General features: G+C 43.2%; 1 protein-coding gene and 1 long non-coding RNA gene across 3 annotated transcripts in view; one reads left to right on the forward strand and one right to left on the reverse strand.

Moving 5' to 3' along the window:
* LOC133382839 (24-hydroxycholesterol 7-alpha-hydroxylase) overlaps positions 1–17,341 on the reverse strand; it is a 36,257-nt gene extending 18,916 nt beyond the window's left edge. The window contains exons 1-6 of one of the 2 annotated variants that reach the window (XM_061622352.1): positions 17,147–17,341; positions 10,460–10,595; positions 8,499–8,673; positions 6,702–6,851; positions 1,384–1,477; positions 632–730 (exon numbers count right to left, since the gene is read on the reverse strand). In XM_061622352.1, coding sequence (XP_061478336.1) covers positions 632–730; positions 1,384–1,477; positions 6,702–6,851; positions 8,499–8,673; positions 10,460–10,595; positions 17,147–17,194 — 702 coding nt within the window. In that variant the 5' untranslated portion in view covers positions 17,195–17,341. Of the gene's footprint in view, positions 1–631; positions 731–1,383; positions 1,478–6,701; positions 6,852–8,498; positions 8,674–10,459; positions 10,596–16,597; positions 17,105–17,146 lie in introns of those variants that run through there. The other variant, XM_061622351.1, reaches the window with a different exon arrangement.
* Positions 17,342–18,876: 1,535 nt separating this feature from the next.
* On the forward strand, positions 18,877–26,972 carry LOC133382840 (uncharacterized). The gene is made up of 4 exons (XR_009762098.1): positions 18,877–19,944; positions 21,291–21,500; positions 25,462–25,685; positions 25,972–26,972. It is a non-coding gene; the product is annotated as an uncharacterized LOC133382840 (long non-coding RNA).
* Positions 26,973–26,998: the final 26 nt, after the last annotated feature.

Raw genomic sequence — 26,998 nt, forward strand, 5'->3', positions numbered from 1 at the left:
GCTGAGGTCAGGGAGAACTTCAGCAATCTGGCCAGCGACAGCCCCATCCCAGAGGTGCCTGTTGCCACCAAAGATTTAGAGCCGGTCAAGGAGATGCCTGCTGCTGCACTTTCTGGCCCTGGTTGCTCTCCCAAGTCATCCCCATCACAACCTCCTGGGGGGAGGGAGTCAGAGGAGGAGGCTGGAGGGGACTTGGCTGAGCTATCTCCACGTATGCATTGATGAATGCACAAGCACAAACATCTTCCCTCAGTCCCTGTGAAGGAGTGTCTGCTTGCCCTGTCCCAATCCAGGAGACAGTTCCTGCACAAGTAGTGAGCCTACCCTGAGTCCACTTATATGGTCTCCGGGGATCTGTCGAGTTGTTGCAACATTTTCGCTTGAAAAGCCATGCCTAGTGTGGTCACAGGGGCTTGTAAGTCAATCTATAAAACATCCTAAGCTTAAATTTTGCATTATACATAATGAAGAAAAACACACCAGTGAGTCCAAATCTGAATCTAATGGGGTTGGCGAGGAAACTGGGCTTGGCTTGGCTCATCCTCCTCTGACTCTGAACTCAAGGCCGGGGCATGACAGGCTAGGACTGCAGGTGCTCCCTGATTCAGTTTACTGTCCAACTCATACTTACAGGAATTGCATTAGCTTGAGATGCCCAAAGGAGCAAGAGGCCATAAGCAGCACTGAAGTGTTTTCCTTGCAAATTGTCTAGAAGATGTTGCAGCAGTGTCTGTTAAAAACAAAAGAACACAAACCAAAGAAACAAACAGGATGCTATTGACACGTTCAGAGAGCAGTAATATTTTACTTCTGAACCCAAGCTATTTCTATAAGCAGTTGTCTGACTTAAAAGAGCCATTGACAGGAAGTTCTTTTTATTTTTAATTTATACTAGTGCTGTACTGCACCCCACCCACAATTTTCATGAAATTCTTTGTTCCGTACGAAAGAGGTAATATTTTCTGTCTCTTTTGCAGGGAAGGCGAGAATTTAGAAGTTATTTCACAGGGGACAATGTGTGTTGCTCTTTCCTTATGTACTGTGGGTTTGGGCCTGTTTCCCCATTGCAACATGTTTCAAACATCCTGCCTGCTCTTGCAGTGGTGTGAAGGTCTGTAAGGCAAGGGTAGGGAATCTGTGCCCCCCAGACATTATTGGCCGCCAACTGGAAGACCACTGGCTCTTCATCCCTGTTCTCAAGTAAAAGCAACTTCCCACTGCAATTTTTTTAAAAGTTACCCCCCCCGCCTCTGTCTTCACTCCAAGCCCCCTCAAAATTGCCAGAAAGGAAGCAAAGGTTTTGGCATAGTATTAATTTGTACAGTGCCTAGCTCAGTGTTTTATAAATAATATCAACATGAAAAGCCTCATGAAGGGTTTTACCTTAGAACAGCCATCTGAAGGATTATTTTTCTCTGCATGCAGCACAACCTTTTCAAAACTTTTTAAGAGCCACTTTTTGGATTTAGACCACTTTCTAGGAAGGAAAAAAATCTAATGAAGTACATATGATAATCTGTACTCAGAAAGTAATTCAAAATAAACAAGTTATTAAACTTTCAAATGTTCAGTTGCAGAAATCCAATAAACCACAGCAGCAGACACTTGCACTGTGTTTGAGCAATGCAGTCTCCAGAGTAAGCAATGGGCTTGTAATTAGGGGTGGCTGAGTGGCAAGCCATGTGACCTAATAAAGAATTAGGCTACCTTGGAGCAAACTGCCTTAAATACGAAAATCTGGAGTGGGGTGGGGTCATTGTGAAGAGAGTTGCTTTATGTGTTCAATGTTATAAAAACAATATGAATAGTAGTGTTTATCTTAAACAAAAAGAACTCATTTTATTAAGAAAATACACATGGATAGGAAAGCCTAATCATCTGCACTAGCTGAATTCAAAAGGGAGAGAGAGAGAGAATTGTGGGAAGGAGGAGGAGGAACTGGAAGTGATGATAGCACTGAGAATATCAGTCTAACCAATCACAGGCATGTTTAAATTTGAGGAAAGTAACAAGGAGAGAATTCAAGGAGGGGCCCTTTCAACTGACTAACTACAGTAGGGCCCCGCTTTTCAGCATTCCGCTAATACGGCGCTCCCCGCACTCCAGCTGATCACACCAGAGAAGGGGAAGATCAGCTATAGTGCACTACAGCTGATCTTCTCCTCTTCTGGCACGACTAGACTTCCCCGCTTGAGCTGATCGCACTGGAGGAGGGGAAGATCAGCTGTAGCGTGCTACAGCTGATCTCTTCTGGCGTGATCAGATTCCCCATGAGAAGATCTGATCTTCTCCTCCTCTGGTGTGATCAGCGGGTTAGGTTCCTGACCCCCGCACTACAGCTGATCCACTTTTCAGGGGGGTTCACTTTTCGGCGGGGGTCTGAAACCTAATCTGCCGTATTAGTGTGGCCCTACTGTATATCTATCATCTCTAATGGTCAACAGATTCAGAGTACACAGCAAGACAATGCGTTGACAGAAGTGAAACTTTCAACACATTGTTCAATCCACCACATGAACGGGCCTGTTTCTGTTTCTTTTCTTTCAAGCCAGAGAAAATAGCTCTTCTCCTAGATGGTCCTAGAAGAACAAAGGAAAGTACGAGTAACGCTGTGACCAATGACGCTTATGGGTCAAAGCTGAAAGGAAGCCCAAAGACTGATGCGCACAGATGCGAAACAAGAGTCCGGACTTGTATGACACACACAATAGGAACATGGAATGTGAGAAGCATGAACCAGGGAAAGTTAGAAATTGTCAAGCAAAAAATGGAACATATCAATATTACAATACTTGCCGTGGGTGAATTAAAATGGACGGGAATGAGACATTTTCAATCAGGGAACTACAAAATACTTTATGCAGGAAATGAGAAATTAAGAACAAATGGGGTTGCTTTAATAGTGAGAAGTGATGTAGCAAAAGCCATTAGGAGCTACAACACAAGGTCTGAGCAAGTGATATCAATGAGATTAACTGGGAAACCTATTAACATAACCATCATCCAAGTCTACGCTCCAACGACGAACACAGAAGAAGAGGAATTGGAGATATTTTATGCAGAAGTACAGGAAGAAATTGATCACACACCAAAACAAGATGTGCTGATAATCATGGGGAACTGGAATGCAAAAGGCGGGAACAGAGAAGAACTAGGAATTGTGGGGAAATGGGTCTTAGGAGAGAGAAATGAAGCAGGGGAAAGACTTATTGAATTCTTTGAAGCCAATAATTTGTTTCTTGCAAACACATTTTTTGAGCAACCAAAAAGACGACTGTACACGTGGATATCACCAAATAGTCAATATAGGAATCAAATGGATTATATAATTTGTAGCAGAAGATGGAGAAGTCCCATACTTTCTGCGAAAACAAGACCAGGAGTAGACTGCAGTACAGATCATGAACTGGAAGTATCAAAAATCAGAGTAAAGCTAAAGAAGAAGAACAAAGCAATCATAATGCCAAAATACAATTTAAATAACATCCCAGAAGAATATAAAGATCAAATAAGGAACAGATTTGAGGCTTTAAACTTAGTTGACAGAGAACCAGAAGAACTATGGAGTGAAGTCAGAGACATTATCAGGGAAGAATGCAAAAAGACAATACATCTAGTTAAAAAGAAAGACCTCAATGGAACTCTTAAAATGGTTAAAGAGAGAAGGAAAGCAAAAGGGAAAAGAGACAGAAACACGGTCAGAACCCTAAATGCAACAATACAGCAACTAGTATGTAGGAACAAAGAGAACTATTACAATAGTTATTGTATAGAAATAGAAAAGGATAACGAAAAGGGAAAAACAAGAGCCCTATTCCAAAAGATTAGAGAAATGAAAGGGAAATTTAAACCACGAGTAGGGATATTGAATAATCAGCAGGGGAACACACTGACTGACTGAAGTGAAATAAAATGAAGATGGAAGCAATACACTGAAGAAGTCTATAAAAGAGATGCCAGGATGAAAGATTCATTCAGGGAGGAACCGTATGATGAAGAACCAGAAATTTTAGACTGTGAGGTGAAAGCTGCTCTTAAAATACTTGGAAGAAACAAATCAGCAAGAACAGATGGCATACCAATAGAGTTGCTACAAGCTACTGAGATTGAATCAGTCCAAATTTTGACAAATACTAAACAATGGCCCACAGACTGGAAGCGTTCAATATACATCCCAATTCCAAAGAAAGGGGATCCCAGAGAATACAGTAATTATTCAACTATTGCCTTAATATCCCATGCAAGTAAAGTAATGCTCAAGATTCTACAACAAAGGCTCTTACCATATATGGAGCAAGAAATGCCAGATGTCCAAGCTGGATTTAGAAAGGGAAGAGGACCAGAGATCATATCGCAAACATTAGGGTCCTTTCTTCCTACACTGGCCTTCTGGTGACTGGGCCAGCCTGCGAGCACTTAAATCCTTCTTGCCAGAATCAAGTAAACTAGATTAAATGTTCCCTATCCCAGCTCTAGTAATTATTGAACTACTGCCTTAATATCCCATGCAAGTAAAGCAATGCTCAAGATTCCACAATAAAGACTCTTACCATATATGGGGCAAGAAATGCCAGATGTCCAAGCTGGATTTAGAAAGGGAAGAGGCACCAGAGATCATATCACAAACATACATTGGAAGGGAACAGACCAAGGAATTTCAGAAGGAGATCACCCTGTGCTTTATAGATTACAGCAAAGCCTTTGACTGTGTACATCAGGAAAAACTATAGAATGCTTTAAAAGAAATGCGGGTGCCACAGCATCTGATTGTCCTGATGCGCAACCTATACTCTGGACAAGAGGCTACGGTAAGGACAGAATATGGAGAAACTTATTGGTTCCCAATCAGAAAGGGTGCGAGACAAGGTGTCTTTTATCACCCTGTTTGTTTAATCTACATGCAGAACATATCATACGGAAAGCAGGATTGGACCAAGATGAAGGTGGTGTGAAAATTGGAGGGAGAAATATCAACAATTTAAGATATGCAGACGATACCAAACTACTAGCAGAAACCAGTAATGATTTGAAACGAATGCTGATGAAAGTTAAAGAGGAAAGCACAAAAGCAGGACTGCAGCTGAACGTCAAGAAGACTAAAGTAATGACAACAGAAGATTTATGTAAGTTTACAGTTGACAATGAGGACATTGAACTTGTCAAGGATTATCAATACCTCGGAACAGTCATTAACCAAAATGGAGACAACAGTCAAGAAATCAGAAGAAGGCTAGGACTGGGGAGGGCCGCTATGAGAGAACTAGAAAAGGTCCTTAAATGCAAAGATGTATAACTGAACACTAAAGTCACGATCATTCAGACCATGGTATTCCCTATCTCTATGTATGGATGTCAAAGTTGGACAGTGAAAAAAGCGTATAATGGAAAAATCAACTCATCTGAAATGTGGTGTTGGAGGAGAGCTTTGCGCATACCATGGACTGCGAAAAAGACCAATAATTGGGTGTTAGAACAAATTCAACCAGAACTATCACTAGAAGCTAAAATGATGAAACTGAGGTTATCATACTTTGGACACATCATGAGAAGACATGATTCACTAGAAAAGACTATAATGCTGGGGAAAACAGAAGGGAGTAGAAAAAGAGGAAGGCCAAACAAGAGATGGATTGATTCCATCAAGGAGGCCACAGACCTGAACTTACAAGATCTGAACAGGGGGGTTCGTGACAGATGCTCTTGGAGGTCACTGAATCGACTTGAAGGCATGCAACAACCACAACCTAAATGGTCTGCATAAACATAAACAGAGCGTGCTGCTGAAGAAAGAGCAGCAATAGTACTGTAATTTTTTTCAGTGCAGTCAAGACTGTGGCAGCAAAATCAGAGGGTAGGACTCCAAAGTCCCACTTCAAGTGGGTGACCCATGGAAGATGGCCTACAGCTTCTACTCTGTGGTTTCACCCTGGTGGTTCCATTAAATCTCCATAAGAATCAGTGGCACCATTAGTTCCTACTGGAGCAGAAAGAGAGAAAAAGTAGTAAGTTCCCAGCTCATGCTGATCAGTGAGGCTGAAAGTACCTGCCTTGCTGGCGTTCAGAAACAAAGTGCATTGATAAATGAGGAATGGTGCTACCACTCCCCCTTCTCTGCTCGCCACTTAAGTGTTGCGAGCAGAATCCATTGTGAGCAGAGGCTGCCTGCTCAAGGTAGGCTCACTTCCAGTCCCAACTCTGTTCACAGGAAAGCAGGCAGTGTTGTTCACTTTTCTGATTCCTCACAAGATCCCCACTTGTAATGTGACATGGGAAGTTTCAATCAGGGCTTACTGCAGTCTGCAGGCCAGGATCCAAATGATGTTTTAGGCATACGTAAGCACTTCTGTGTACACGCTCACAGTGGGCTGCTGTAGAATGGCTCACAACTAACTATGAGAGCAAATTAGGAACCATCCTTGGAAACATCACTCCCTCCATGCAGTCCTTCTGTTCCCTGGATCAAATTCCCCCCTCCCTCTTTCCGATTAGGCTGTTTGTCAGCTCAGACATTAAATGCAGTTAAAGCTAACTAGGATTTCCTTTACTCCAGGATTCAAAAATGTAGTTTGAAGTAGGTTTCACCCTGGTGAACTCTGCCTGTACATCCTGAATTGAATTATCTTCTTCCATAAAAACCTTCCCACCAGTTGAAGTGAAAACATTAATTTTTAGATAAATTTATATTGTAAAGCAAACACTACTTCAGAAAATATTCAGGAAGCTGGGTAGCATATTCAAAACCCTCATCAAACGTCTGATAGTACTCTTCAAACTCCTTGATTTTATCCCTGGTTGTCAGAAATATGTCTTTTCCAAACAGGATGTTCACCGTTGCTGGGAACATGATATGCCTGCAATGGAAGAAGAGCAATAGTTGTAGATTAAAGGAATCTACTAGTCAGTTTCATGCAACAGAAGTCCATGGTTCTGGATTCACCTGGGACCTGATTTGCAGCCTGGCAGGGAAAGGAAAGAGTGGAGAGAGCTTCACTTCATGCCATTTAGGGGACAGCACGCCAAAAGAATGGGATGGTGTAGCCACACTGGCGGAAGCTGCCGGGAGTGGGAGCCCATCAGCACACTGTTTGGTCCCACAGGGATGGGGCCTGCAAGCGGACAAAGGGAGAACCACCCTGTGTTGGGTCTGCTCACATGCTATTTAAACAAGCCCATCCCATCATCTCCAGCCATCCAGGCAAAGACTTCCCCACCCTTAGCCTAATTGTTATCCAGTATTGATCTGCCCCTGCTGTGGACATTTGCCAGTTGCTGTTTGCTAGGGCTGGGAAGGAATTTTGCTCACAGTTGGCCGTTCCAGTGGGGTTTTCACATTCCTCATAGCAGGGAGCTTACTGTACTCACCATGCTTTCGATATCTGTCACAACTTTCTTGGCAGGATTGGCATCAGGCAGGTTCTCTATTTGAGAAAGCGGGGAGGAATCCCAGCTTCCCACTTTGGGGATCCTCTTACAGGATGCAGAGTCCAGCCATAATACCCATGGGTCCAGCTCAGGAGGGCAATATGGGTGGAGGCACCCCCAGTTGGCCCAGGGGGCTACTGTCAATGGTCTATGCTGAGGTGTCCCCCCTTTTCAAGGGGCAACCCCCTAGGTTTGCTCACCTGATGCTTGGGCTGGGGAGCAGGGGCTCACATTTTTCACAGCAAGTGGGTTGTGCAATGGATGGATCCCACCCTGTGCCAAGCCAAACCCTTGACTTACTATTAACCAATAAAGTAGTGGCCTTGTTTTAATCCCAGACATGTCCCCAATCTTGTTATTTTTGTATTCTCTGCCCTCGGACACCCATCACTCCTGGGTCCGCAAATAAAATTAGGTGAAATATCTTCCAGCGGATCCATTTCTGCTGTTGTGGGATGGGAGTATGTACACTAGCCCATGGCACTTCACATCTTCCACAAATTCTACCCTTTGCATTCTGTTTTATGAAGTATCTCCAACAATTGTACCTTCCCATGCCAGAAGAGATCAGGCCCAAACAATCAGCAATAATTTTAGATTATTAGGTGGAATTCCTTCAGGTCCATTTAATTTTGCTTCTGTACAGAGGCGTTACTGTATAAGTCAAATTGTTCCAATGTACCAACATGTATTATGGTGGGCAGAAATTCTACTGATTGTCCAGTGATCAGTTCCACCAGTTGGTGATAAGTGTAATTTCTTTGCTCTCTTTGGAAGAACCATACTTTCAAATTAGCCAAAAAAAATATATTGCTAGGACTCCATTACAATTGCATACTTTGGAATGCCCTCTCCAAAGAAGGTGCCACTGTTGACTTTACAATAATTTCCTTTCTGATTGTAAAATGGGTTTATGATAATTCCACCAGTGCCCTCCCCCTTTCTCTTACAGTGTTTAAATGATATTTTATTCTCTTTGAAGCTAAAATACTTCTGATTTATACAAAATCTTTATTTTTATTTAATATAAAGAATGGAGGCCTGTGCCTTGCTGACTGGTTTGTAAAATTACCTACCTTACAAGATCTCTGAGCTCCACCATTCCCTCAGGACCCAAATCCTCAATTTGTTTTTGAAATTCCTGACAGAGACTACCAGACAAATGATGTAGATTGGATGTACCCAGTCTTCCCTTTATGATGATATAATGCCTACTCCTGTTCTTGTAAAAGATATCTTCAGGAACTGAAACTTTAAAATCCAAGTTAAAAAATACAATCAGAATAAACTTTAAGGTTTTACTTAAAATATTGAAAATCTGTGCAGGCATCATGAACAGTTTTGTTTGTGCACTTCAAGTCGTGTTGGATTTAAAAGGAGGCAAGAGCCAGTGTGGTGTAGTGGTTAAGGAGTTGGACTACGACCTGGGAGCCCAAGGTTCGAATCCCCATACAGCCATGAAGCTCACTGGGTGACCTTGGGCCAGTCACTGCCTCTCAGCCTCATGAAAACCCTATTCATAGGGTCGCCATAAGTCGGAATCAACTTGAAGGCAGTACATTTACATTTATAATTCTGCTACACATACAAGAATGTGTAGATACAGAATCTTGGTATCATGGTTGATGTGCACTGATAAAGTTGGACATGTCTTTGCTTTAACCTCTGCTGTCTTTGTCCCAGCTGCTTGTGATTGAAAAAACAGCAAGCTACAGACAACCCATTTTCTACAGGATTCTTGGGACATGGTGGCAGTTTTCTGTTACCTCTTTATACTGTATTAGATTACTCATGTTTGCAGCATGGGATTGTGCAACAGTGCTGCTTTGGTATAATGTGAATAAGCAATTGAGAATTTCTCATTGAAATGTGAAAAAGAAATAAGCACAAACAATTTATGGGAATGGCAGGCAGCAAGTAAACATAAGGACTATACATCCTCCTTCTCTGAGCTTAAGGCTAGGGCTATGACACTGATTTTCTCATCTAACCCCCCTCCCCCATGAAGCTGCTTTTAGTGGAAAAATACAGATACCTCTATGTAGGGATGTTGGAGATTTCACAGAAGCAAATATTGTTGCCGTTCATTTATTTGTCTGTGTTCAGGAATGGAAATCAGTAGAGCAAATAGGACTGGTATTCATTGTTGATTTTTTTTTAAAGTCCACAAACAATACATAACTAATTACATATTGGGTAAATTTCCTTTACATGAGGGGTGAGGAAGATAGCAAGCAGAATTGACCCCCGTCCATCAGCTGATGGGTGGGGGTTAATCCTGGCTTTCTGCAGGTCAAGCAGTTCCCCTGCAGGGGACTCTTCTGTATGCAGCCAAACAAGCAGAATTGAACCCCATCCATCAGCTGATGGGAGGGGATTAAATCCTGGCTTTCTGCAGAGTAGAGCAGTTCCCTTGCAGGGAACTCAATTAAGCAGGATTTAACCCCCTACTCAATAGCTGATGAACAGGGGATTAAACTCTGCTTTCTGAAGGGCTGAGCTGGGTGCAAGACTTCCCTGTGGGGAACTCCTAAGCATGCACCCAACTAAGCAGGATTTAATTCCCTGTCTCATCAGCTGGTGCGGTTGTGAAATAAATAACAGCAACAATAATTATGACATAAATTATGAAAACCCATAGCAGGCAGACAGTAAGATGAGTAAGGTAGATACTAGCAATAAACAAGCTGCAGTGGAACGGAAACAGCACTGATTGTTACAAATACAGGTCAGAATGGAAATTGCTGCCTTCTTACATCACTACATGTACAGTGCCTGTACCATACGAGCTGTCTTTGTAAGGCTGATAGCAATTGTGGGGAAGGGAGGATAATTTAGAAGCAAAAAACGTGGGGGGGGGAGAGAGAGAGAGACTTTCTCCCTCAGCACCAATGTGTCAATCAAAAATGGAGTCCCCAAACCTGTCTTCAAATTTAAACAATCTTTAAGATCTCCCACGTCACATCTGTTTCAATCCTTAGTCAATTGTGACAGAAAGAAACCATCTTAACACTGAAAGTAAATATCATTTACCTACCTGCATGCTGGACAGACTGCTGTACTGCTCGCTCAAAATCTACATTTTTAGATGTACAAAATGCTTCCAAACCTTCTTCTTCAGTAACAAATGTGTATCGTTTTCCAAGCACATACACTGTGAATACTGGTCCATACTGCAAAATGTAGTTAATAAAATTAAGTAGTTTAATACAACTGAATTTTAATGTAAAGTCTTGTATCAGCCAGCATCAGGTTTATTCATTCATTTATTAGTTGATTTATATCCCGCCCTTCCTCTCAGCAGGCACCCAGGGTGGAAAACCAAAGCACTAAAAACACTTTAAAACATCATAAAAACAGATTTTAAAATACATTAAAACAAAAAATCTTTAAAAACATTTTAAGAGTGTTGAATATATCTTTTTTAAAAAGGTTAAAAACATATTGTTTTTAAAAACAAAGATTTAAAAACATATTAAAAAGCAATTCCAACACAGACACAGACTGGGATAAGGTCTCAACTTAAAGGACTTGTTGAAAGAGGAAGGTCTTCAACAGGCGCCGAAAAGATAACTGTCTAATATTTACGGGGAGGGAATTCCACAGGGTAGGTGCCGTCACACTAAACACACCTATGTTGTACGGAATGGACCTCCTGATAAGATGGTATCTGCAGGAGGCCCTCACCTGCAGAGCACAGTGATCGACTGGGTATATAAGGGTAAGACGATCTTTCATGTATCCTGGTCCCAAGCTGTATAGGGCTTTGTACACCAAAACTAGAACCTTGACTTTGGCCGGGTAGCAAATGGGCAGCCAGTGCAATTCTTTCAGCAGTAGGGTGACATGTTGGCGATACCCTGCCCAGTAAGCAGTCTCACCGCCATATTTTGCACCAGCTGCAACTTCCAGACCAACCTCAAGGGCAGCCCCACATAGAGGGCATTATAGAAATCCAGCCTCGAGGTTACCAGTGCGTGGACAACAGTGGTCACACTATCCTGGTCCAGAAACGGCAGCAGCTGTCTTACCAGCCGAAGCTGGTAAAAGGCACTCCTAGCAACTGAGGTCACCTGGGCGACAAAGATGGATCCAAGAGCACCCCCAGACTATGAACCTGCTCTTTCAGAGGGAGTACAACCCCATCCAAAGCAGGCAACTAACCAATTATCTGAACTCGGGAACCACCAACCTACAGCGCCTCTGTCTTGCTAGGATCCAGACTCAGTTTATTGGCCCTCATCCAGCCCACCACCGACTCCAGGCAGCAGTCCAGGGCTTGCACGGCTTCTCCCAATTCAGATGTTACGGAGAAATAGAGCTGGGTATCATCAGTGTACTGATGACATCTTGCCCCAAATCTCCTGATGACCGCTTCCAAGGGCTTCATATAGATGCTAAACAGCACAGGGGTCTAGATGGTACCTTGCGGCACCCCACAGCACAATTGCAAGGGGGATGAAAGACAATCACCCAATGCTATTCTCTGAAAACAATCTTGGACATAGGATCAGAACCACTGTAAAACAGTGCCTCCAATATCCATCTCACCAAGTTGGCCCAGAAGGATACCATGGTCAATGGTATCAAAAGCTGCTGAGAGATCAAGTTAGAGTAACAGGGTCGCACTTCCCCCGTCCTTCTCCCGATAAAGGTCATCCATCAGGGCGACCAAGGCCAATTCAGTCCCATAACCAGGCCTGAACCCAGACTGGAATGGATCAAGATATACTGTTTCTGTTGTGGTGTAAATGTGTATAAGCAGAGAGTAACAGCGGTCTGAAATGCGTGTGTGCCAGTGTGTGTGTCAGTGTGTGTGTGAGTTTACCTAAGAAAGCAGGCTTTTACCCTGCATTGAGATCACTGAGATTTAAGACTTAATAAAATAAGAAAAGCTATTTTATTTACGGAAATACATAGTAGATAGAAAGGCATACCTAGTTCTAACTAAGTTGGAGGTGCAACGCCCAGACTTGGGAATTGCCCTCCTGGCTAGGAGGGAGAGAGCGCAGAGACAAAGGTGTCTCCTCTCTCGGACAGTGGAGAAGAGAGGAAAGGGCGGAAGGAGGAGGGGCAGATAAGCTTCCCTTAAGATGTATCAGTCTAGTGACAGAAGAAAGTCAGTCAGAGCATCACAGGTAAAGGTAATCAAGCCTATCAATCTGGAGGACCCTAACTCTATCTCCCTTCTAGAACATAAACAAAAGAACAAAACAGGAGTTGCTCTTGCCCCACTTCCAACAGTTTCATCCAAGAGTACCTGCACTTGCTGCGCCACAACACTCTCAATCACCTTCCCTAAAAAGGGGGTATTTGCAACCAGTCGGTAATTGAACACCAGTGGGTCCAGGGTGGGCTTTTTCAGGAGCGGTCAGATCACTAATGTCAATAGGCAGGGACTTCCAAAGCATAGGTGCTGCCACACTAAAGGACTGGTTTCTTACAAGAGCAGAACAAGTACTATGTGGCACCCATAACATGGACAGCAAACCTTGAACTTGACGTAATAGCAAATCAGCAACCAGATTTCAGAGCAGGGGTATTATGTGCTGACAGGGTCTCACTCATGTCAGCAATCGTGCCACAGCATTCTGCACTAACTGCAGCCCCCGGGTCAGGGTATGCTGCATGGGGATTTTTGTGACCTTTGCTGACTGGCTGCCAGGATTTTTTTAGTTTTGGTTTTTGGTTAGGAATCCTGACTAGTTGTGGGATGCTAAGTTTTCTGCCTTACTCATAGGAATTCTGTTGTTGTTGGTATCGTATTGCATTTAGGAAATCATCACTGTCTTTTGTTTTTCTATTTGCCTTTCATTTACCTTTAACCTCACTCCGTTACATCCATAGAAGCAACAACAGTGGTTCCATGTTCTCAGCTCAACTTCCTTAAACCCACTGATGATGCATCTTGTTGGTTACATGATGGTTTTTTTCTTGCCCAATAGTGCCAAAAGAGAATTCACATACTGGGAAGTGTGGCTGCAATTGCTGCTGTTCTCAAGCTGCTGTCTGTGAAGGTAGATCAAACCATGTGTGTTTTCTGTCAATTATTACTCGCTGGAATTGGATTGGCTGTCAAAGTGAGTTTATAGCAGCCAGCAAGGTAGACAGAAAAGGGTAGAGAATCTTCTTACTCTTATTCATTTCTCAGACCTCTTTCGGAAGTGAAGGGTCAAATCTGTAAAAAAGTTTGGAACAGCCATGTTGAAAAGTTATGGGCAGAGCATTGCAGGCAGGGGGTTGCCAACCCTGCTTGGATATGGACATTTTTGCAGAGGATCCCTAGTCAAGCTTTACCAACAACACAATCCATACCATATCTATTCAGAAGTAAGTCCTATTGAGTTCTATGGGGCTTAGTAAGTGCGTTTAGAATTGCTGCCTTCAGGGGTATCCATCTTTACTCCTGAGCGCTCCTATCTAACATCTCCACAACATTAGGGTCCTTTCTTCCTACACTGGCCTTCTGGTGACTGGGCCAGCCTGCGAGCACTTAAATCCTTCTTGCCAGAATCAAGTAAACTAGATTAAATGTTCCCTATCCCAGCTCTAGTAATTATTGAACTACTGCCTTAATATCCCATGCAAGTAAAGCAATGCTCAAGATTCCACAATAAAGACTCTTACCATATATGGGGCAAGAAATGCCAGATGTCCAAGCTGGATTTAGAAAGGGAAGAGGCACCAGAGATCATATCACAAACATACATTGGAAGGGAACAGACCAAGGAATTTCAGAAGGAGATCACCCTGTGCTTTATAGATTACAGCAAAGCCTTTGACTGTGTACATCAGGAAAAACTATAGAATGCTTTAAAAGAAATGCGGGTGCCACAGCATCTGATTGTCCTGATGTGCAACCTATACTCTGGACAAGAGGCTACCGTAAGAACAGAATATGGAGAAACTTATTAGTTCCCAATCAGAAAGGGTGCAAGACAAGGTGTATTTTATCACCCTATTTGTTTAATCTACATGCAGAACATATCATACGGAAAGCAGGATTGGACCAAGATAAAGGTGGTATGAAAACTGGAGGGAGAAATATCAATAATTTAAGATATGCAGACGATACCATACTACTAGCAGAAACCAGTAATGAATTCAAACGAATGCTGATGAAAGTTAAAGAAAGCACAAAAGCAGGACTACAGCTGAACTTTGAGACTAAAGTAATGACAACAGAAGATTTATGTAACTGTAAAGTTGACAATGAGGACATTGAACTGGTCAAGGATTATCAATACCATGGCAGTCATTAACCAAAATGGACACAATAGAAGAAGGCTAGGACTGGGGAGGGCCGCTATGAGAGAACTAGAAAAGGTCCTCAGATGCAAGGCAGTGGCCCTCTCAGCCTCAGAGGAAGACAATGGTAAACCACCTCTGAATACCGCTTACCATGAAAACCCTATTCATAGGGTTGCCATAAGTCGGAATCGACTTGAAGGCAGTCCATTTCCAGTCCACACACCCACATGTATTGGAACATGAATAACTGAGGAGCAACATTGGTGTTTCTTGTTCAAACAAGCAAATGTTTTCTTCTGTACTTGTCTAATTTATTGATTCTAATATGCCAAATAAGTACCGACAGAGCATGTGTGGAGATAGCTGGAATAAGTAAATTAACAGCTAAGTAATACTCAAATGTGCACAAGTCCAGAGTTACTTTTAAGTCTGGGACTTACAATTTTTTCCTTTCAGATGAAACAACCCCTTTCAGGCTCCACCACATTCCTAAAGAATTGAAAGCCTTTGGGGGCAGGCCTCTGGCCTGGGAACATACAGGGGATGATATTATCTAAAGTCTCTCAGCAGCAGTGTTATTAAAGGAAAATGTTGAATACTTTACAATAAAGTTGTAAAACTTGCAAAATTATACAGACCACGTTTGTAAATGTACTGCTTGAAAGTACCTGTGTTACAATAAGACTCTCCTAGAATTTTAATATCACTCGCTGTCAATACACTGAATAACTTTTCTAATAGCCTGGTAAGTTCACATGAACTTTAGTAATCCAATACTTGGCTCTTGGGCAAGCACAGCCAAACTGTTCTTGAGCAGTGCCCAGAAAGAGTACAAAAACTATAGAGTCACAATGAATCATTAATTCTTAAACGGGCAAAATAACCCTTTGGTTAAGCCCCGTTAGACACAATCCATATTCCATTCAGATTTAAATAAGAGGCAAGTTCCTGAATATCTGAAGGTCTTTCAGAAATATTAGTATGCATCCTTTAAATAAATGTCTGTGTATAATCATGCAGTAAATCAAAGCAGGTTAAGATGCTGTACACGTCTCTGAAGTTTATAAATTTATGTTAAAAAGAGTTAAGTACAAAAATCCTAAGAGTGAGCAACGTCCTAGCCCTTTCCTTCAGAATAGTTCCAGTGAGGCAAATGTAACACTCTGGAACTGGAAGACTTCTGCCAGTGTAACATAAATGTTGCATAGGAAAGCATTCACAAGCTACATTCTCTATTTGTTCCTTCTGACCTCTTTTTAAATGGAGTACAAAACAGAGTAAGAAACTGTTTCGTAACCAACATATAACTTTCCAACTAATAGCCCCCACCTGATTATTTTTAAGCCTTAGGGCTACAATAAGGGAGAAGAAAAATCAAATACCCTGCAGTGGTTATAACATAAATCGTGAACTGAAAGACTGTGCTGCTACAGGCACAATTTTATTGCAGTTTCATGCTAGTGAGGCATGGATTGGTAAATACTAACCAAACAAAAGAGACTACCTGGGTGAGTCAAAGGAAAGAATGCAATCATTATCCCAAAGTAAAGACACCATTACTCAGAATTTATTCTTTGACTCAGCTGTGTTGGTTGGTTTTGTTACACATTCTCTGCTTGGCTGATATATGAAAAACCTCCTCTAAATTAAATGTTGCATACTTTCAATTAACTTAAAGAGATGTATGCTGCTGATGAAATAATCCATAGAAGGTAAATATTATGCATTGTACAGGAACAGAAATAAATGTTTCAGCATATTTTTCTCCGTATGTTATTGTAGCATAGCAAGTCATGTTGTATAAATTAGCTTCATAGCAGCCTGGTAAAAAGCAAAACAGATTAGAAAGATGACTAATGCAAGAGACTTGTTCAGCTCAAGCTTGTTTATCCTCTCTTCCCTCACCACCTCCCACAGTTATTACCTTAAGCCTGGCGTGTTCTATAAACTCCAGGGGAGCTTTCCCAAACTGGAAGGCAGCTCCTATCCAAGGGATCCAGCCATGGATACAAGGTGGTTCACTACAGTTTCTGGACTGAAACAAAACCAACTTGATAACCAACCCGAGAACCACTGTCAACAGTAGAGCAATAGCTGTCTCCATCTTCTTTCCTCTATACCGACACTAGCTGCCACAGTAAGGTAAAATGCTCCTCTGGGTAACTTCAGGACGTATTAAAAAATCTTGTTTGCAGTGTTGCCTTCTTGTGGATGTGATGGTAATGACAGCTAAACCTCATTGATCAGCCTCTGGGAGGGGCTAAAGTAATTTTACTTTCTAATTGATCCTCAAAAACAGACTGTTGTTCTTCCTGTTCTCTGAAACTTGAAGCCATATTTCATTTTTTTTCTCCTTGTCTAATAAATAACTATTGTGTCATTCACTACTGCCGTTCACTGCAGAAGCTGTGAACTATTCTGTTCCAAATAATGAAAATAGATCCTTTGTTGCTTTACTGTACAGCATACTTGCCTTTATATGAACATGTATCGATATAAAATCTTCTGGGTTTGGAGCCATAGAACATGAGGCTGAGAGCAGTTGTTGTTTACAGATATGTAGGAATAGGCGCTGTCCGCCGCAAGGTGTCACAGCTGCTGATCATTGCTCATTACACTTCTGTTTCCTCTCCCATAGTTTGAAAAGACAGGACATCCACCACCATGCAGACTATGAGAGAAGCTCACCATATGACTAGCAGCAATGACCAAAGCACTTTCACCTGTTTCCCCATGGGGCTGCCAACTGACTTGTTCCAGCCAAGCTTCTGCACCTCTGCAACCTCCTTTATAGTAATGCAACAGGTGGTGTCCGTAGCATAGAGATGGAGCCATAAGGAGCATAGAATCAGAGAACAGTAGAGTTTGAAGGGGTCTATGAGGCCATTGAGTCCAACCCCCTGCTCAGGGCAGGAATCCAAGTTAAAGCATACCCGACTAGTGGTTGTTCAGTCACGGTAGCACACCTGTCTGTCATGCATCTGTCACAAGGCATAGGAGCCCCGCTGGGGTGACTGGTTGCCAACTACATGCATGTATCTAATTATTTTCAGAACTCCCTCAGCTGGCCTTTGGATGGACTTGGAAAGGGAGCAAGGAGCTTGATAGTACATGGGCTCAGGGCCAATGGCACTTCTACTCTCACTTGTCAAGCTCTGTGGACAGTGAGGGGGCTGGCATTTCAGGGCACAGAAGTGTCTAATTGCCACCGCCATGGACTTTGAAGCAGCAGTGGGGCTTGCTTGCAAGACAAAGTGTGTGTGTGTGGTTACCCATATGGGTTGCCAGGGAAAGGGATGGCTAGCCATTGCAATCAAGCTATGGGCCTGAACAACACTTCTAGTGATTGGCTCAGCTACCACACTCTCAGAACTCTCTAGGGCAGGAAATCATATCTTGGGTATATTTTGGTTTTTCCTACATTATGAAATCCAAGCTTTTCCACCAGCCTAGGGCTTCTTCTGTAACCTGTGTGTTGCTGATGCACATGACTTGAGTCTTGGAACTGGTGGCTGACCAATAACACATGACATCTCTGTTGCCTGCTAATGTGGCTGAGGGGGTGAGCAGCTTTTCTTTGAAATATGTTGCAGGGGTCCTGACCTACGATCTCCCTCTCTTTTGCCTCTGATACAACTGTTGCTGGGCAGCACACAAAGGGAGACTGGGGCTGTGTTCCTCCCATTCACCTTACTAGGCCCTGAACACACATCTCCTGCTTCCAAATCCCATGAACGAGCAGATTCTAGAAGCTACTCCTGGCTAGGGCTTCACTTCTTGTCTTGTGTGATCCCTCTCTTTCTGAAAAAGTATATACATACATAACAAGCATCAGAAAACAGTTCTACCATTTCTGGTAGATCTGATGGTGACTGAGCAGGGGTGACTCCTGGATACCAGGTCGACTGAGATGGGCAGACATGGCCTCTGAGTGGTCTACTTCCTCAGTTGTTTTTCAGTAGGTAGACATTCTGTCTATCAATGAGCTGATGTGGTATTAGGATGATGTCTCTCCACTGGCAGCAGAAGCCCTCAGTTCTTTTCCTGTGGCTTCCTTCATCCCATAATTGCACTGCTACTACAATCAGCTCCACAACCTGGCCACTCCCACTGTATTTCCTTAAAACAAATATACCAAAAGAGTAACTATCAACACTGGACTACACTCCAGGGCTGTCATGCGCTACTTTAACTATTTTAACTATTTATGTACAGCTTAATATTCAGACTTTCTAAGCAGTGTACATACAACTTTTAAAAAAATACAAAGAATGAGAGCAAACTATGTTAAAATGCCTGCTGAAATAGGAGATTCTTGGTCAAGTGCCTGAAGTTCAATAGGGAGGGAGCTCCACAGAGCTAGGCCCACAATACTAAATTCACAGCTTCTGGAAGTGAGGAGTGTGATGTTCCTCTATTAGTGTAAATATGGTAAGTGCTGTTTGTATAGGAGATACATGGTAAGTGGAATGAAAGAGGAGGGGGGAGTAAATGAGCAGTAGAATGCTGGATGATTGGCTGAATGTTTAAAATGGCTGACAGTATAAAATGAAGAATGACAGTGGAATCTGGGTGATGAAAGTGAGTGGGTTGTTTTGGTGGGTTTGAGAGAGTTGTTTGTCAGGAGAGCGTGGAGAAGGAGGGGGTGGAGTTCGGATTAGTATTAGATAAAACCATATGCTTATGTGCCTTATGAAGTAATCTTGTTATCTGTGTTATTTAATAAATACTTAATTTGGTTTACCAAAGACCTGATCCTTGGGTGGGGTTTCACAGACCAGAAGGGAGGGTGAGGTAAATAACCAAGGCTGAAGGGAAACAGGAGCAAATGGTGGGAGCGGGTGAAGGGAAGAATATAACACCACAAGTATTCAGAGCAAACCAGAATTATAAGCAGCCTGAGTAAATCAAAGGGATTGGGACAGCTTAAGCATGCAGTCACAGAGGTAACCTAATTGAGGGAGACTCAGGCAGAGTCTCTGGGAATACTGGTTATAGGACGTGACTGGTGGTGCTGCCTAGCAGGGGGATCTGTTGAGATCTGTGCTAGAGCGGGGAGAGAAACCATAAAAAAGGACAGTCCGGACTGGTGGAGTCCCTGGTGGTGCCTAGTGACAGGCAGTAACCACGAGCAGGTAGGAACCTGACAGGGAGAGCCAGGGAAGGGCGTCACAAGGAGCTGTACATCTGAACCAGGGGAACCTCTAGCAGAAACTTCCCTGAAGATCTCAGTGACTGGGCAGGAATCTAAGAGATCAAGTGGTCCTTAAGGTATGTAGACTCAAGTTATTAAGAACCTTGTAAATTAATATAAGAACCTTGAACCTGGTCTAGTAAAATACAGGCAGCCAGTACAAGTTTTTAAGCACTGGTGTTATGTGCTAGCAGTAGTCTGTTCCCATCAACGATTCTCCTGACTTGGATGTTATGAGTGCTGTGCATTAATGGCATACTGATGACATTTTGCCCCAGCATGTGTCACAAAGTGTTGTGGTATTGTCATTTGCAGTGAGTAGGTGTACCCTTGTCTGAGTGGGCTGGCTCTTTGCTTGGCTAACGTGGAGGTACCCATGCCTCTGCTGCCTGGGATTTGTGGGAGTTGGCAGCTTTGATTTGTTCTGTCTGTGCCTTTTGTTGTTGCATCTCCCCACTGCCTTCACTTCTGTACTAGGAGTGTATAGGATGTTACATAAATTACACCAATGTTGCACTGACAAATGCCCCTTTTCTGTCAGTAGAATATAAGGTTCCTCTGCCCAGGTGATCAAGTCAAGCACATTACAATTCCATTTTTATAAGGAGCCTTCCAGCGGCGTCACTAGCAGGAGTGCGGGGGGGGGCGGACCTCCGGCGCGCGCCCACACATGCACTCCAGGCTGGCGGTGGAAGGCCTGTCCCGGCTTCACCACCAGCGAGCAGGCGCCTGCTTTCCGTCTTGCCCATCCGCCTCCAAAGAGGAGCTGGCTGCGCCGACCCGGAGCACTTCTCGGCTCCTTTGCTGGGCAATGGCGCCGGGCGGCTCTGGGTCTCACCCCCCTCAGGGTGTCACCCGGGTGCAGTCCGCACCCTCCACACCCCGGTAGTGACGCCCCTGAAGCCTTCATAAGCAAGCTGCTTCCAGAAGAACTGAGAGGGGAGGGAGACTGTGTGTGCCATCTGGGGATGGCTGTTCTACCTGCCTCCTGGCCTGAGAGCGTTTCCAGAATTCTGAGGGGGCTTTCGGGCCCTTTGGGCTGAAGGGTAAAATATGGTTTGGGTTTGTTTGTTTTTTGCTAAGTACTAATGTCATCAGCCTTGTTGTTGTTATGTGCCTTCAAGTCGATTACGACTTATGGCGACCCTATGAATCAGCGACTTCCAAGAGCATCTGTCATGAACCACCCTGCTCTGATCTTGTAAGTTCAGGTCTGTGGCTTCCTTTATGGAATCAATCCATCTCTTGTTTGCCCTTCCTCTTTTTCTACTCCCTGCTGTTTTTCCCAGCATTATTGTATTTTCTAGTGAATCATGTCTTCCCATTGTTTGTCTAAAATATAACCTCAGTTTCATCATTTTAGCTTCTAGTGACAGTTCTGGTTTAATTTGTTGTAACACCCAATTATTTGTCTTTTTCGCAGTCCATGGTATGCGCAGAGCTCTCCTCCAGCACCACATTTCAAAGGAGTTGATTTTTCTCTTATCCGCTTTTTTCACTGTCCAACTTTCACATCCATACACAGAGATCGGGAATATCATGGTCTGAATGATCCTGACTTTGGTGTTCAGTGATACATCTTTGCATTTGAATGTCATCAGCTTAGGGGCTACTTTGGATGAGAAGTTGTTGGGTAATTTTACTTTATCTATTGGTGAGCTTTATGCTCACTTAAATTTTGATGTATGTTAAATGTTGACTTTTTTAGTGTTAAGTTGTAGTGGTGTTATGCTTTTTATTATGTATTTTTATTATACTATTTTATTTAGAGTTTCGTATGTGAACTGCTTTGAGCACAGATGTATTTGTGGAAAATGTGGTATTGTATGCAAATAAATTGACTATGTATTGAGTATAAGATTTGTTTTCCATAGTTCAGACAGGCTGTCACAAACAAGGCTACATGTTGACTTTGGTAAGTCCAGCTATTCTAAGAAAAATCTAGTATTTTTCAAGACTGCCTGTAAATTAGCAATTTGGATATTACAGCTTTATCTGTAACCATGGAGGACTGCCTCCAAGTCAACATGTAGCCTTGCCCCATTCTCCTTTTCTCGACCATGCATAAAGAGTCTCTTCTGCACTTAGGGCTTCTAAGGAGGGTTTCCCACTCACCCTTCTTAGCCTGTCCTTTCTCTTTCCCTCAGTCTGTCCCTCTTCTGCACACCCTAGGCCAGGGTGGGGAACCTTTTCCCCCCAGTGGGTCAGATCTTTATTTCCACCCCTCTGCACCTGACATCATGACATCAGATGATTGACACTTGTCAAAGTAGGCCCTGTGGGGGTTGGTGATAGTTTAAGGGGTTGCTCAGCCCTGTGCATAGTGCTTCCCAAACACCAGCTGGTTACTGGCTGTTTGGGAAGTGCTGTGCGCAGGGTTGAACAAGCTTTGCAAGGCTTGTGCTTCGTGCTTAGGCACAGTTTCCCAGACGCCTGACAATCAGTGGGTGGTTGGGCATAACTGTCTGTCAAGGAGCTTGCAAAGGTGAAGAAGCCCAGCTGGAATAAAGTTGGCAACAGCAAGGCTGCAGAGGTACAGCTGGAATCACACTAGTCATCTGCTGTGGGTTACTGCTTGTGGCCATTATTGAATGAGAGTAGGGAATACCTCTGCACCTATTGGAGAGCTGCCTATGAGAGTCAAGAGAGGCATAGGTGCAATTCCCAGCACCCTTAACAAACTAGTTTCTAGGATTCTTTGGGGTAAGCAGTATGGTTTATATGTATGATATGGATGTGACCACAGCAACTGGATGCAGATGCACATTTAAATCACATGGCTTCCCTTAAAGAATCTGGGAGCTGTAGTTTGTTAAGGGTACTGGGAATTGTAGCTTTGTGAGGGGTAAAGTACAATTTCCAGGATTCTTGTTGGGGTAGTGGGGAAGCCATGTGCTTTAATGCACGGTGTGGTTATGACCTGCGAATGCTGCTACCTATGAAAATAAGAACATAAGAAAAGCCTTGCTGGATTAAAGCAAAGGCCCAGCTAGTCCAGCATTCTGTTTCCACCATGGTTAATCAAATGCCTATGGGAAGCCCATAAGCAGGACATGAGCACAATAGCACTCGGCCGCTTGTGTTTCCCTCCTGGTATTCAGAGGAATGCTGCAGTTAATACCAAAGGGAATTCATAGCCATCATAACTCACAGCTACTAGTAGCTTTATTCTCCATGAATTTGTCTGATCCCCTTTCAAAAATGTTGAATTTGACAGCCATCTCTACATCTTGTGGTAGCAAACACCATAGTTTATGTGCTGTGTAACAAAGTATTTCCTTTGCTCTGTCCTAAATCTCCCACCATTCAGCTTTATTGGATGGCCCTGGGACCTAGTATCATGAGAAAACTATCCTTTCTCCATACCATGCTTACTTTTATATATACATGTGATGGTCCCCTTTACTCACTTTTTTTTCTAAAGCCCTAAACATTGCAACCTTTCCTCACAGGGCAGTTGCTCAAGCCCCTTGATCATTTTGCTTGCCCTTTTCCACACCTTTTTCTTTCCCAGATCTATAGTCTGTATTCTCAGGTATACCTCTGGTATCCTCATGAAACCTCCCTCCCTCTGAGAAGACTTCCTCCTTCTTTGTGGAGAACTGTAGTGGAACGATGCAGTTTCTGTTTAAACAGAACAAGATAACAATGTACATGGCAAAATGGAATATGACTGTTTGGCCCACAGTAGCAATGGTTGGAGTTGAAGGCCTTTCCACACAGTGGATACTTAACTGGTGTCTTCTGTGTAGAAGTCACTGCTACAAACTGTGAAGGAAGAAAGGAAGACTGATTAGCATGGTGGGATTATAACAGAGCAATTGCACTAGGGCCCATGCCAGCAGGGGTCCTGGACTCTGAGCTTTTATTAAAAAAAATAAGCTTTTTGTTTCAACATCTTCCTGTAGCACCTATTGAGCAAAACATGAGAAAGTGCCAATGTCTAAGAAATAATTTCCTATGGCCTAAAAAGAAATCAAGAATATGTATGTTAACCAAATGGAAGATTATCATTTCTGGAATTGCAGTGTTATTATCAAGCAAACTGTTTAGCACAGATTGCAGAATGGTAAAATGAAAGTAGTCAGGGGAAAATAATGGAGCAAAATTTTACACAATTACCACCTAATACTCTGTTGTAGATAGAACATGAAGATAGAAAAGTAGAGAAGCCAGCTGTATTTATACAGCTTTATTAAAAATATGGGATAACATTAAAAACCAAATTATGTATATCAACATCCCCAATTTTGTCTGTATTATTTCAGCAACAGTTTAATAAAAATGGAGTTATATGTCAGCTCTACACTGCGTCAGCAGTGCCGGTGGGGGGCTGGAAATTCCTGGGTGGTTGGCAGGGAAGCAAAGTCCTTAGCCGGCAGTCTGGTCATAAATCTGCCAGGTCTAGGAGGAGGGGAGCTGATAAGGGCCAGGCTTGTCCGAAGCGTACTTGCCGAGTCAGGAGTCCAGAAGTGAGGTCAGTAGAGGTCCGGGATCAAGTGCCAAGGGGTCAGTCCGAAAGAGGGTGCCAGGAAACTAGGAATACACGAAGCCATGCCTGACGTTGCAGTCAGCAACAAGCTGCAGCCAAGGTGTGCCTTATAAAGAGCAAGGTTGACAGCAGGTGTGAGTCCTCAGCGTTTGGGCCTTAAGGAGACAGGCCTGCCTCTCTTCTGCCTGACCTTCTGCTGTCTACGTTCTGCAGGTGAGGGGGGAGTATCCTGTTCACTGTCTGTGTCTGGCTGCAGGGACTCTGCTGTATCTGGGGTGCTCTGCAGCTGAGGGGCAGAAGGAGCTGGATTCTCAGGAGGCTCCTCCATGTCTCCTGAGTCTGCTGCTCCTGGGTCTGCTGCTGTTACTCCCGAGTCGTCCTCATCGGAGGAGTCCTCTGACGGGGCCATGACACTATAGGACCATTTACAAGACAAGAAGCAGGCTTGACAAAAGTTTGGATTATTAATAATCTGGTAAAATCCTTTGAGCAGATCTGAGGAGATTTAAGGGATATTCAATTTATCTATTTCCAATGTAGAGACTTTTTAAATAAGTGATTAAGAAATAAGAGAGAGACGTTGAGACCATTAAATGAGTTTAAGAAATCAATACTGTATAAACAAAAAAATCTCAAATTTTGAAGTAACAGTTTAGTGGATTATACTTTGAAATGGAAACAAATTATTGGAACACCTCTCCCCAAATGAAAACTGGAATTATATTTGGAAAATTATTAATAAATACACTACTTCACTTACTTTAATAGATAATTCAATCAAATTTTGGACAAGTATCCGACACCAGCAGCCAAGCTATGCTGAATATACTGGGGATGGATGTACACTCTGAATGACCCAGATTGCCAGCGTCCAACGGCCCTTATCCGTTGGTCCTGCAGGCTCAACTCTGCTGCTGTTGTTCCGGCTCTTGTTCTGAAGGAGTGGGTGCCATACTTACTCAGTCCAAACCCAACCATGTTAAGCAAGCCCTCATGACATCTGTGAATTGGCATCTTGTGAGTGGCAAAGAATCCCTGTGGATAAACAACTGCCCCTCCTTGTGAGGGCAAACTAACATATAATTCTCCATTTTCCTTATAGGGCGTGGGCCACCTGACAGGGCTTCCCACAGTGGAAAATGTTGCACTCCTTGCCCTCAGGTCTGGTTTTGGGCGGCACAGCATCAGCTCAATAGTTCTGGGTTCAACTGATATGTCCCTCAGGCACAGGGTCCTGTCAGAGTTCTCCTGACTTGATGTAGCCGTGAATTCCTCCACCACCCTTGAGGCACTGTAAAAGGCGAGTGAAAAGGCTGTCCTAAAAAGGTACCGTATGTTTCTTAATCTGACCAGTAATACCCATTTGGCCATGCTACCAATCTTAACTAGAAGTGGGTATGTGATGGGCCTTCAGGTATCCTGGAATGGCCCAGGCTGGCACCTCCAACTCTCCAATGCCGGGAGAGCCCTGAAAAACTCCAGGAATGTCTCACCTCTACATGAACAATGCCACCAGGATAAGAAAAAACTCCATGAATGTTAGGTCCCTGGTGATCCCTTTTATTTACCTGTTTTATTTATTTGATTTATATCCTGCTCTTCCTCCCAACAGGAGCCCAGGGCGGCACTCCTTTTGTTCCCCATGCTGGTGGCCAGCATTTAACACATGACCTCCTTTTGAAGTATACCCCAAAACCTAAGCTTCCAGACACATCAGACTGCACTTCGATCTTGGTATATTAAACTTTATCTGCACTAGAGGCGGCCATTATGTACCAATGGCAATAAAGCTGTTCAAGACTAAGTCTTTAACACAGCTTTTATATGGAGCACAACTTGGCCCCTATCCCAGTTTTACACCTCTGGAAGCAGTACAATCCAATTATTGAGGGCTGTCCTCCAAGTACCTCATTGCGTCCCAAATGTCTTACGATTAGAGGCTAGCCTGCAAAAGGTTGAAACCAGGGTTTGGCTCGCTGTTTTCAAATTCTGGCTGAAACTAATATTTTTTCCAACTGGTTTGGCCCCACTAACATTACAGGATGAGTTCCAGTCATTATGGAAACAAACCTTGCCTCAAAAGCTCCAACTATATGGTCTTTCCCTTGGGCTACCTTATTTCCCAAGGATATGATATGGCTTGGTCAACATCTAGGCAACACATTGCTGATATCGACCACCAACAAGACTTGGGCTTGTCCTCTAACTATGCCTCAATCGATAGAGCGCTACAATTCAATAAACCAGCAAATTATCTTTTTATACTCTCGGTGCAAAAACATCAAAAAGCTTTCACATTGGCAAGTTTTAATGTCCTTCCTTCTGCTGTCCTGGAGGGAAGATTTCAAAACATCCTCTACTATGACTGTAAGTGCCCTTGTGACGCTGGAGAGGTGGAAACACGTCCTCCTACACTGCCCATTCTATTCTGATCTACGAAGATCTTTAATTGTACCTCTGCTATCGAAAACCCTAGGACGATCAGATGCATTTCATGTCCTACTTCTTTGTGATCAAAATACTTTTATCACCTCCAGTGTTGCCAAATTTTGTGCTGCAGCAATCAAAATTCGCCACGAACTGACTCTAGCCACCTTGTAATTCTTGGTTGTTTTGTTTTAGATTTTATACAGGAATAC

The sequence above is a fragment of the Rhineura floridana genome, chromosome 4, assembly GCF_030035675.1.
Source record: "Rhineura floridana isolate rRhiFlo1 chromosome 4, rRhiFlo1.hap2, whole genome shotgun sequence".
Classification (NCBI taxonomy): Eukaryota; Metazoa; Chordata; class Lepidosauria; order Squamata; family Rhineuridae; genus Rhineura; species Rhineura floridana.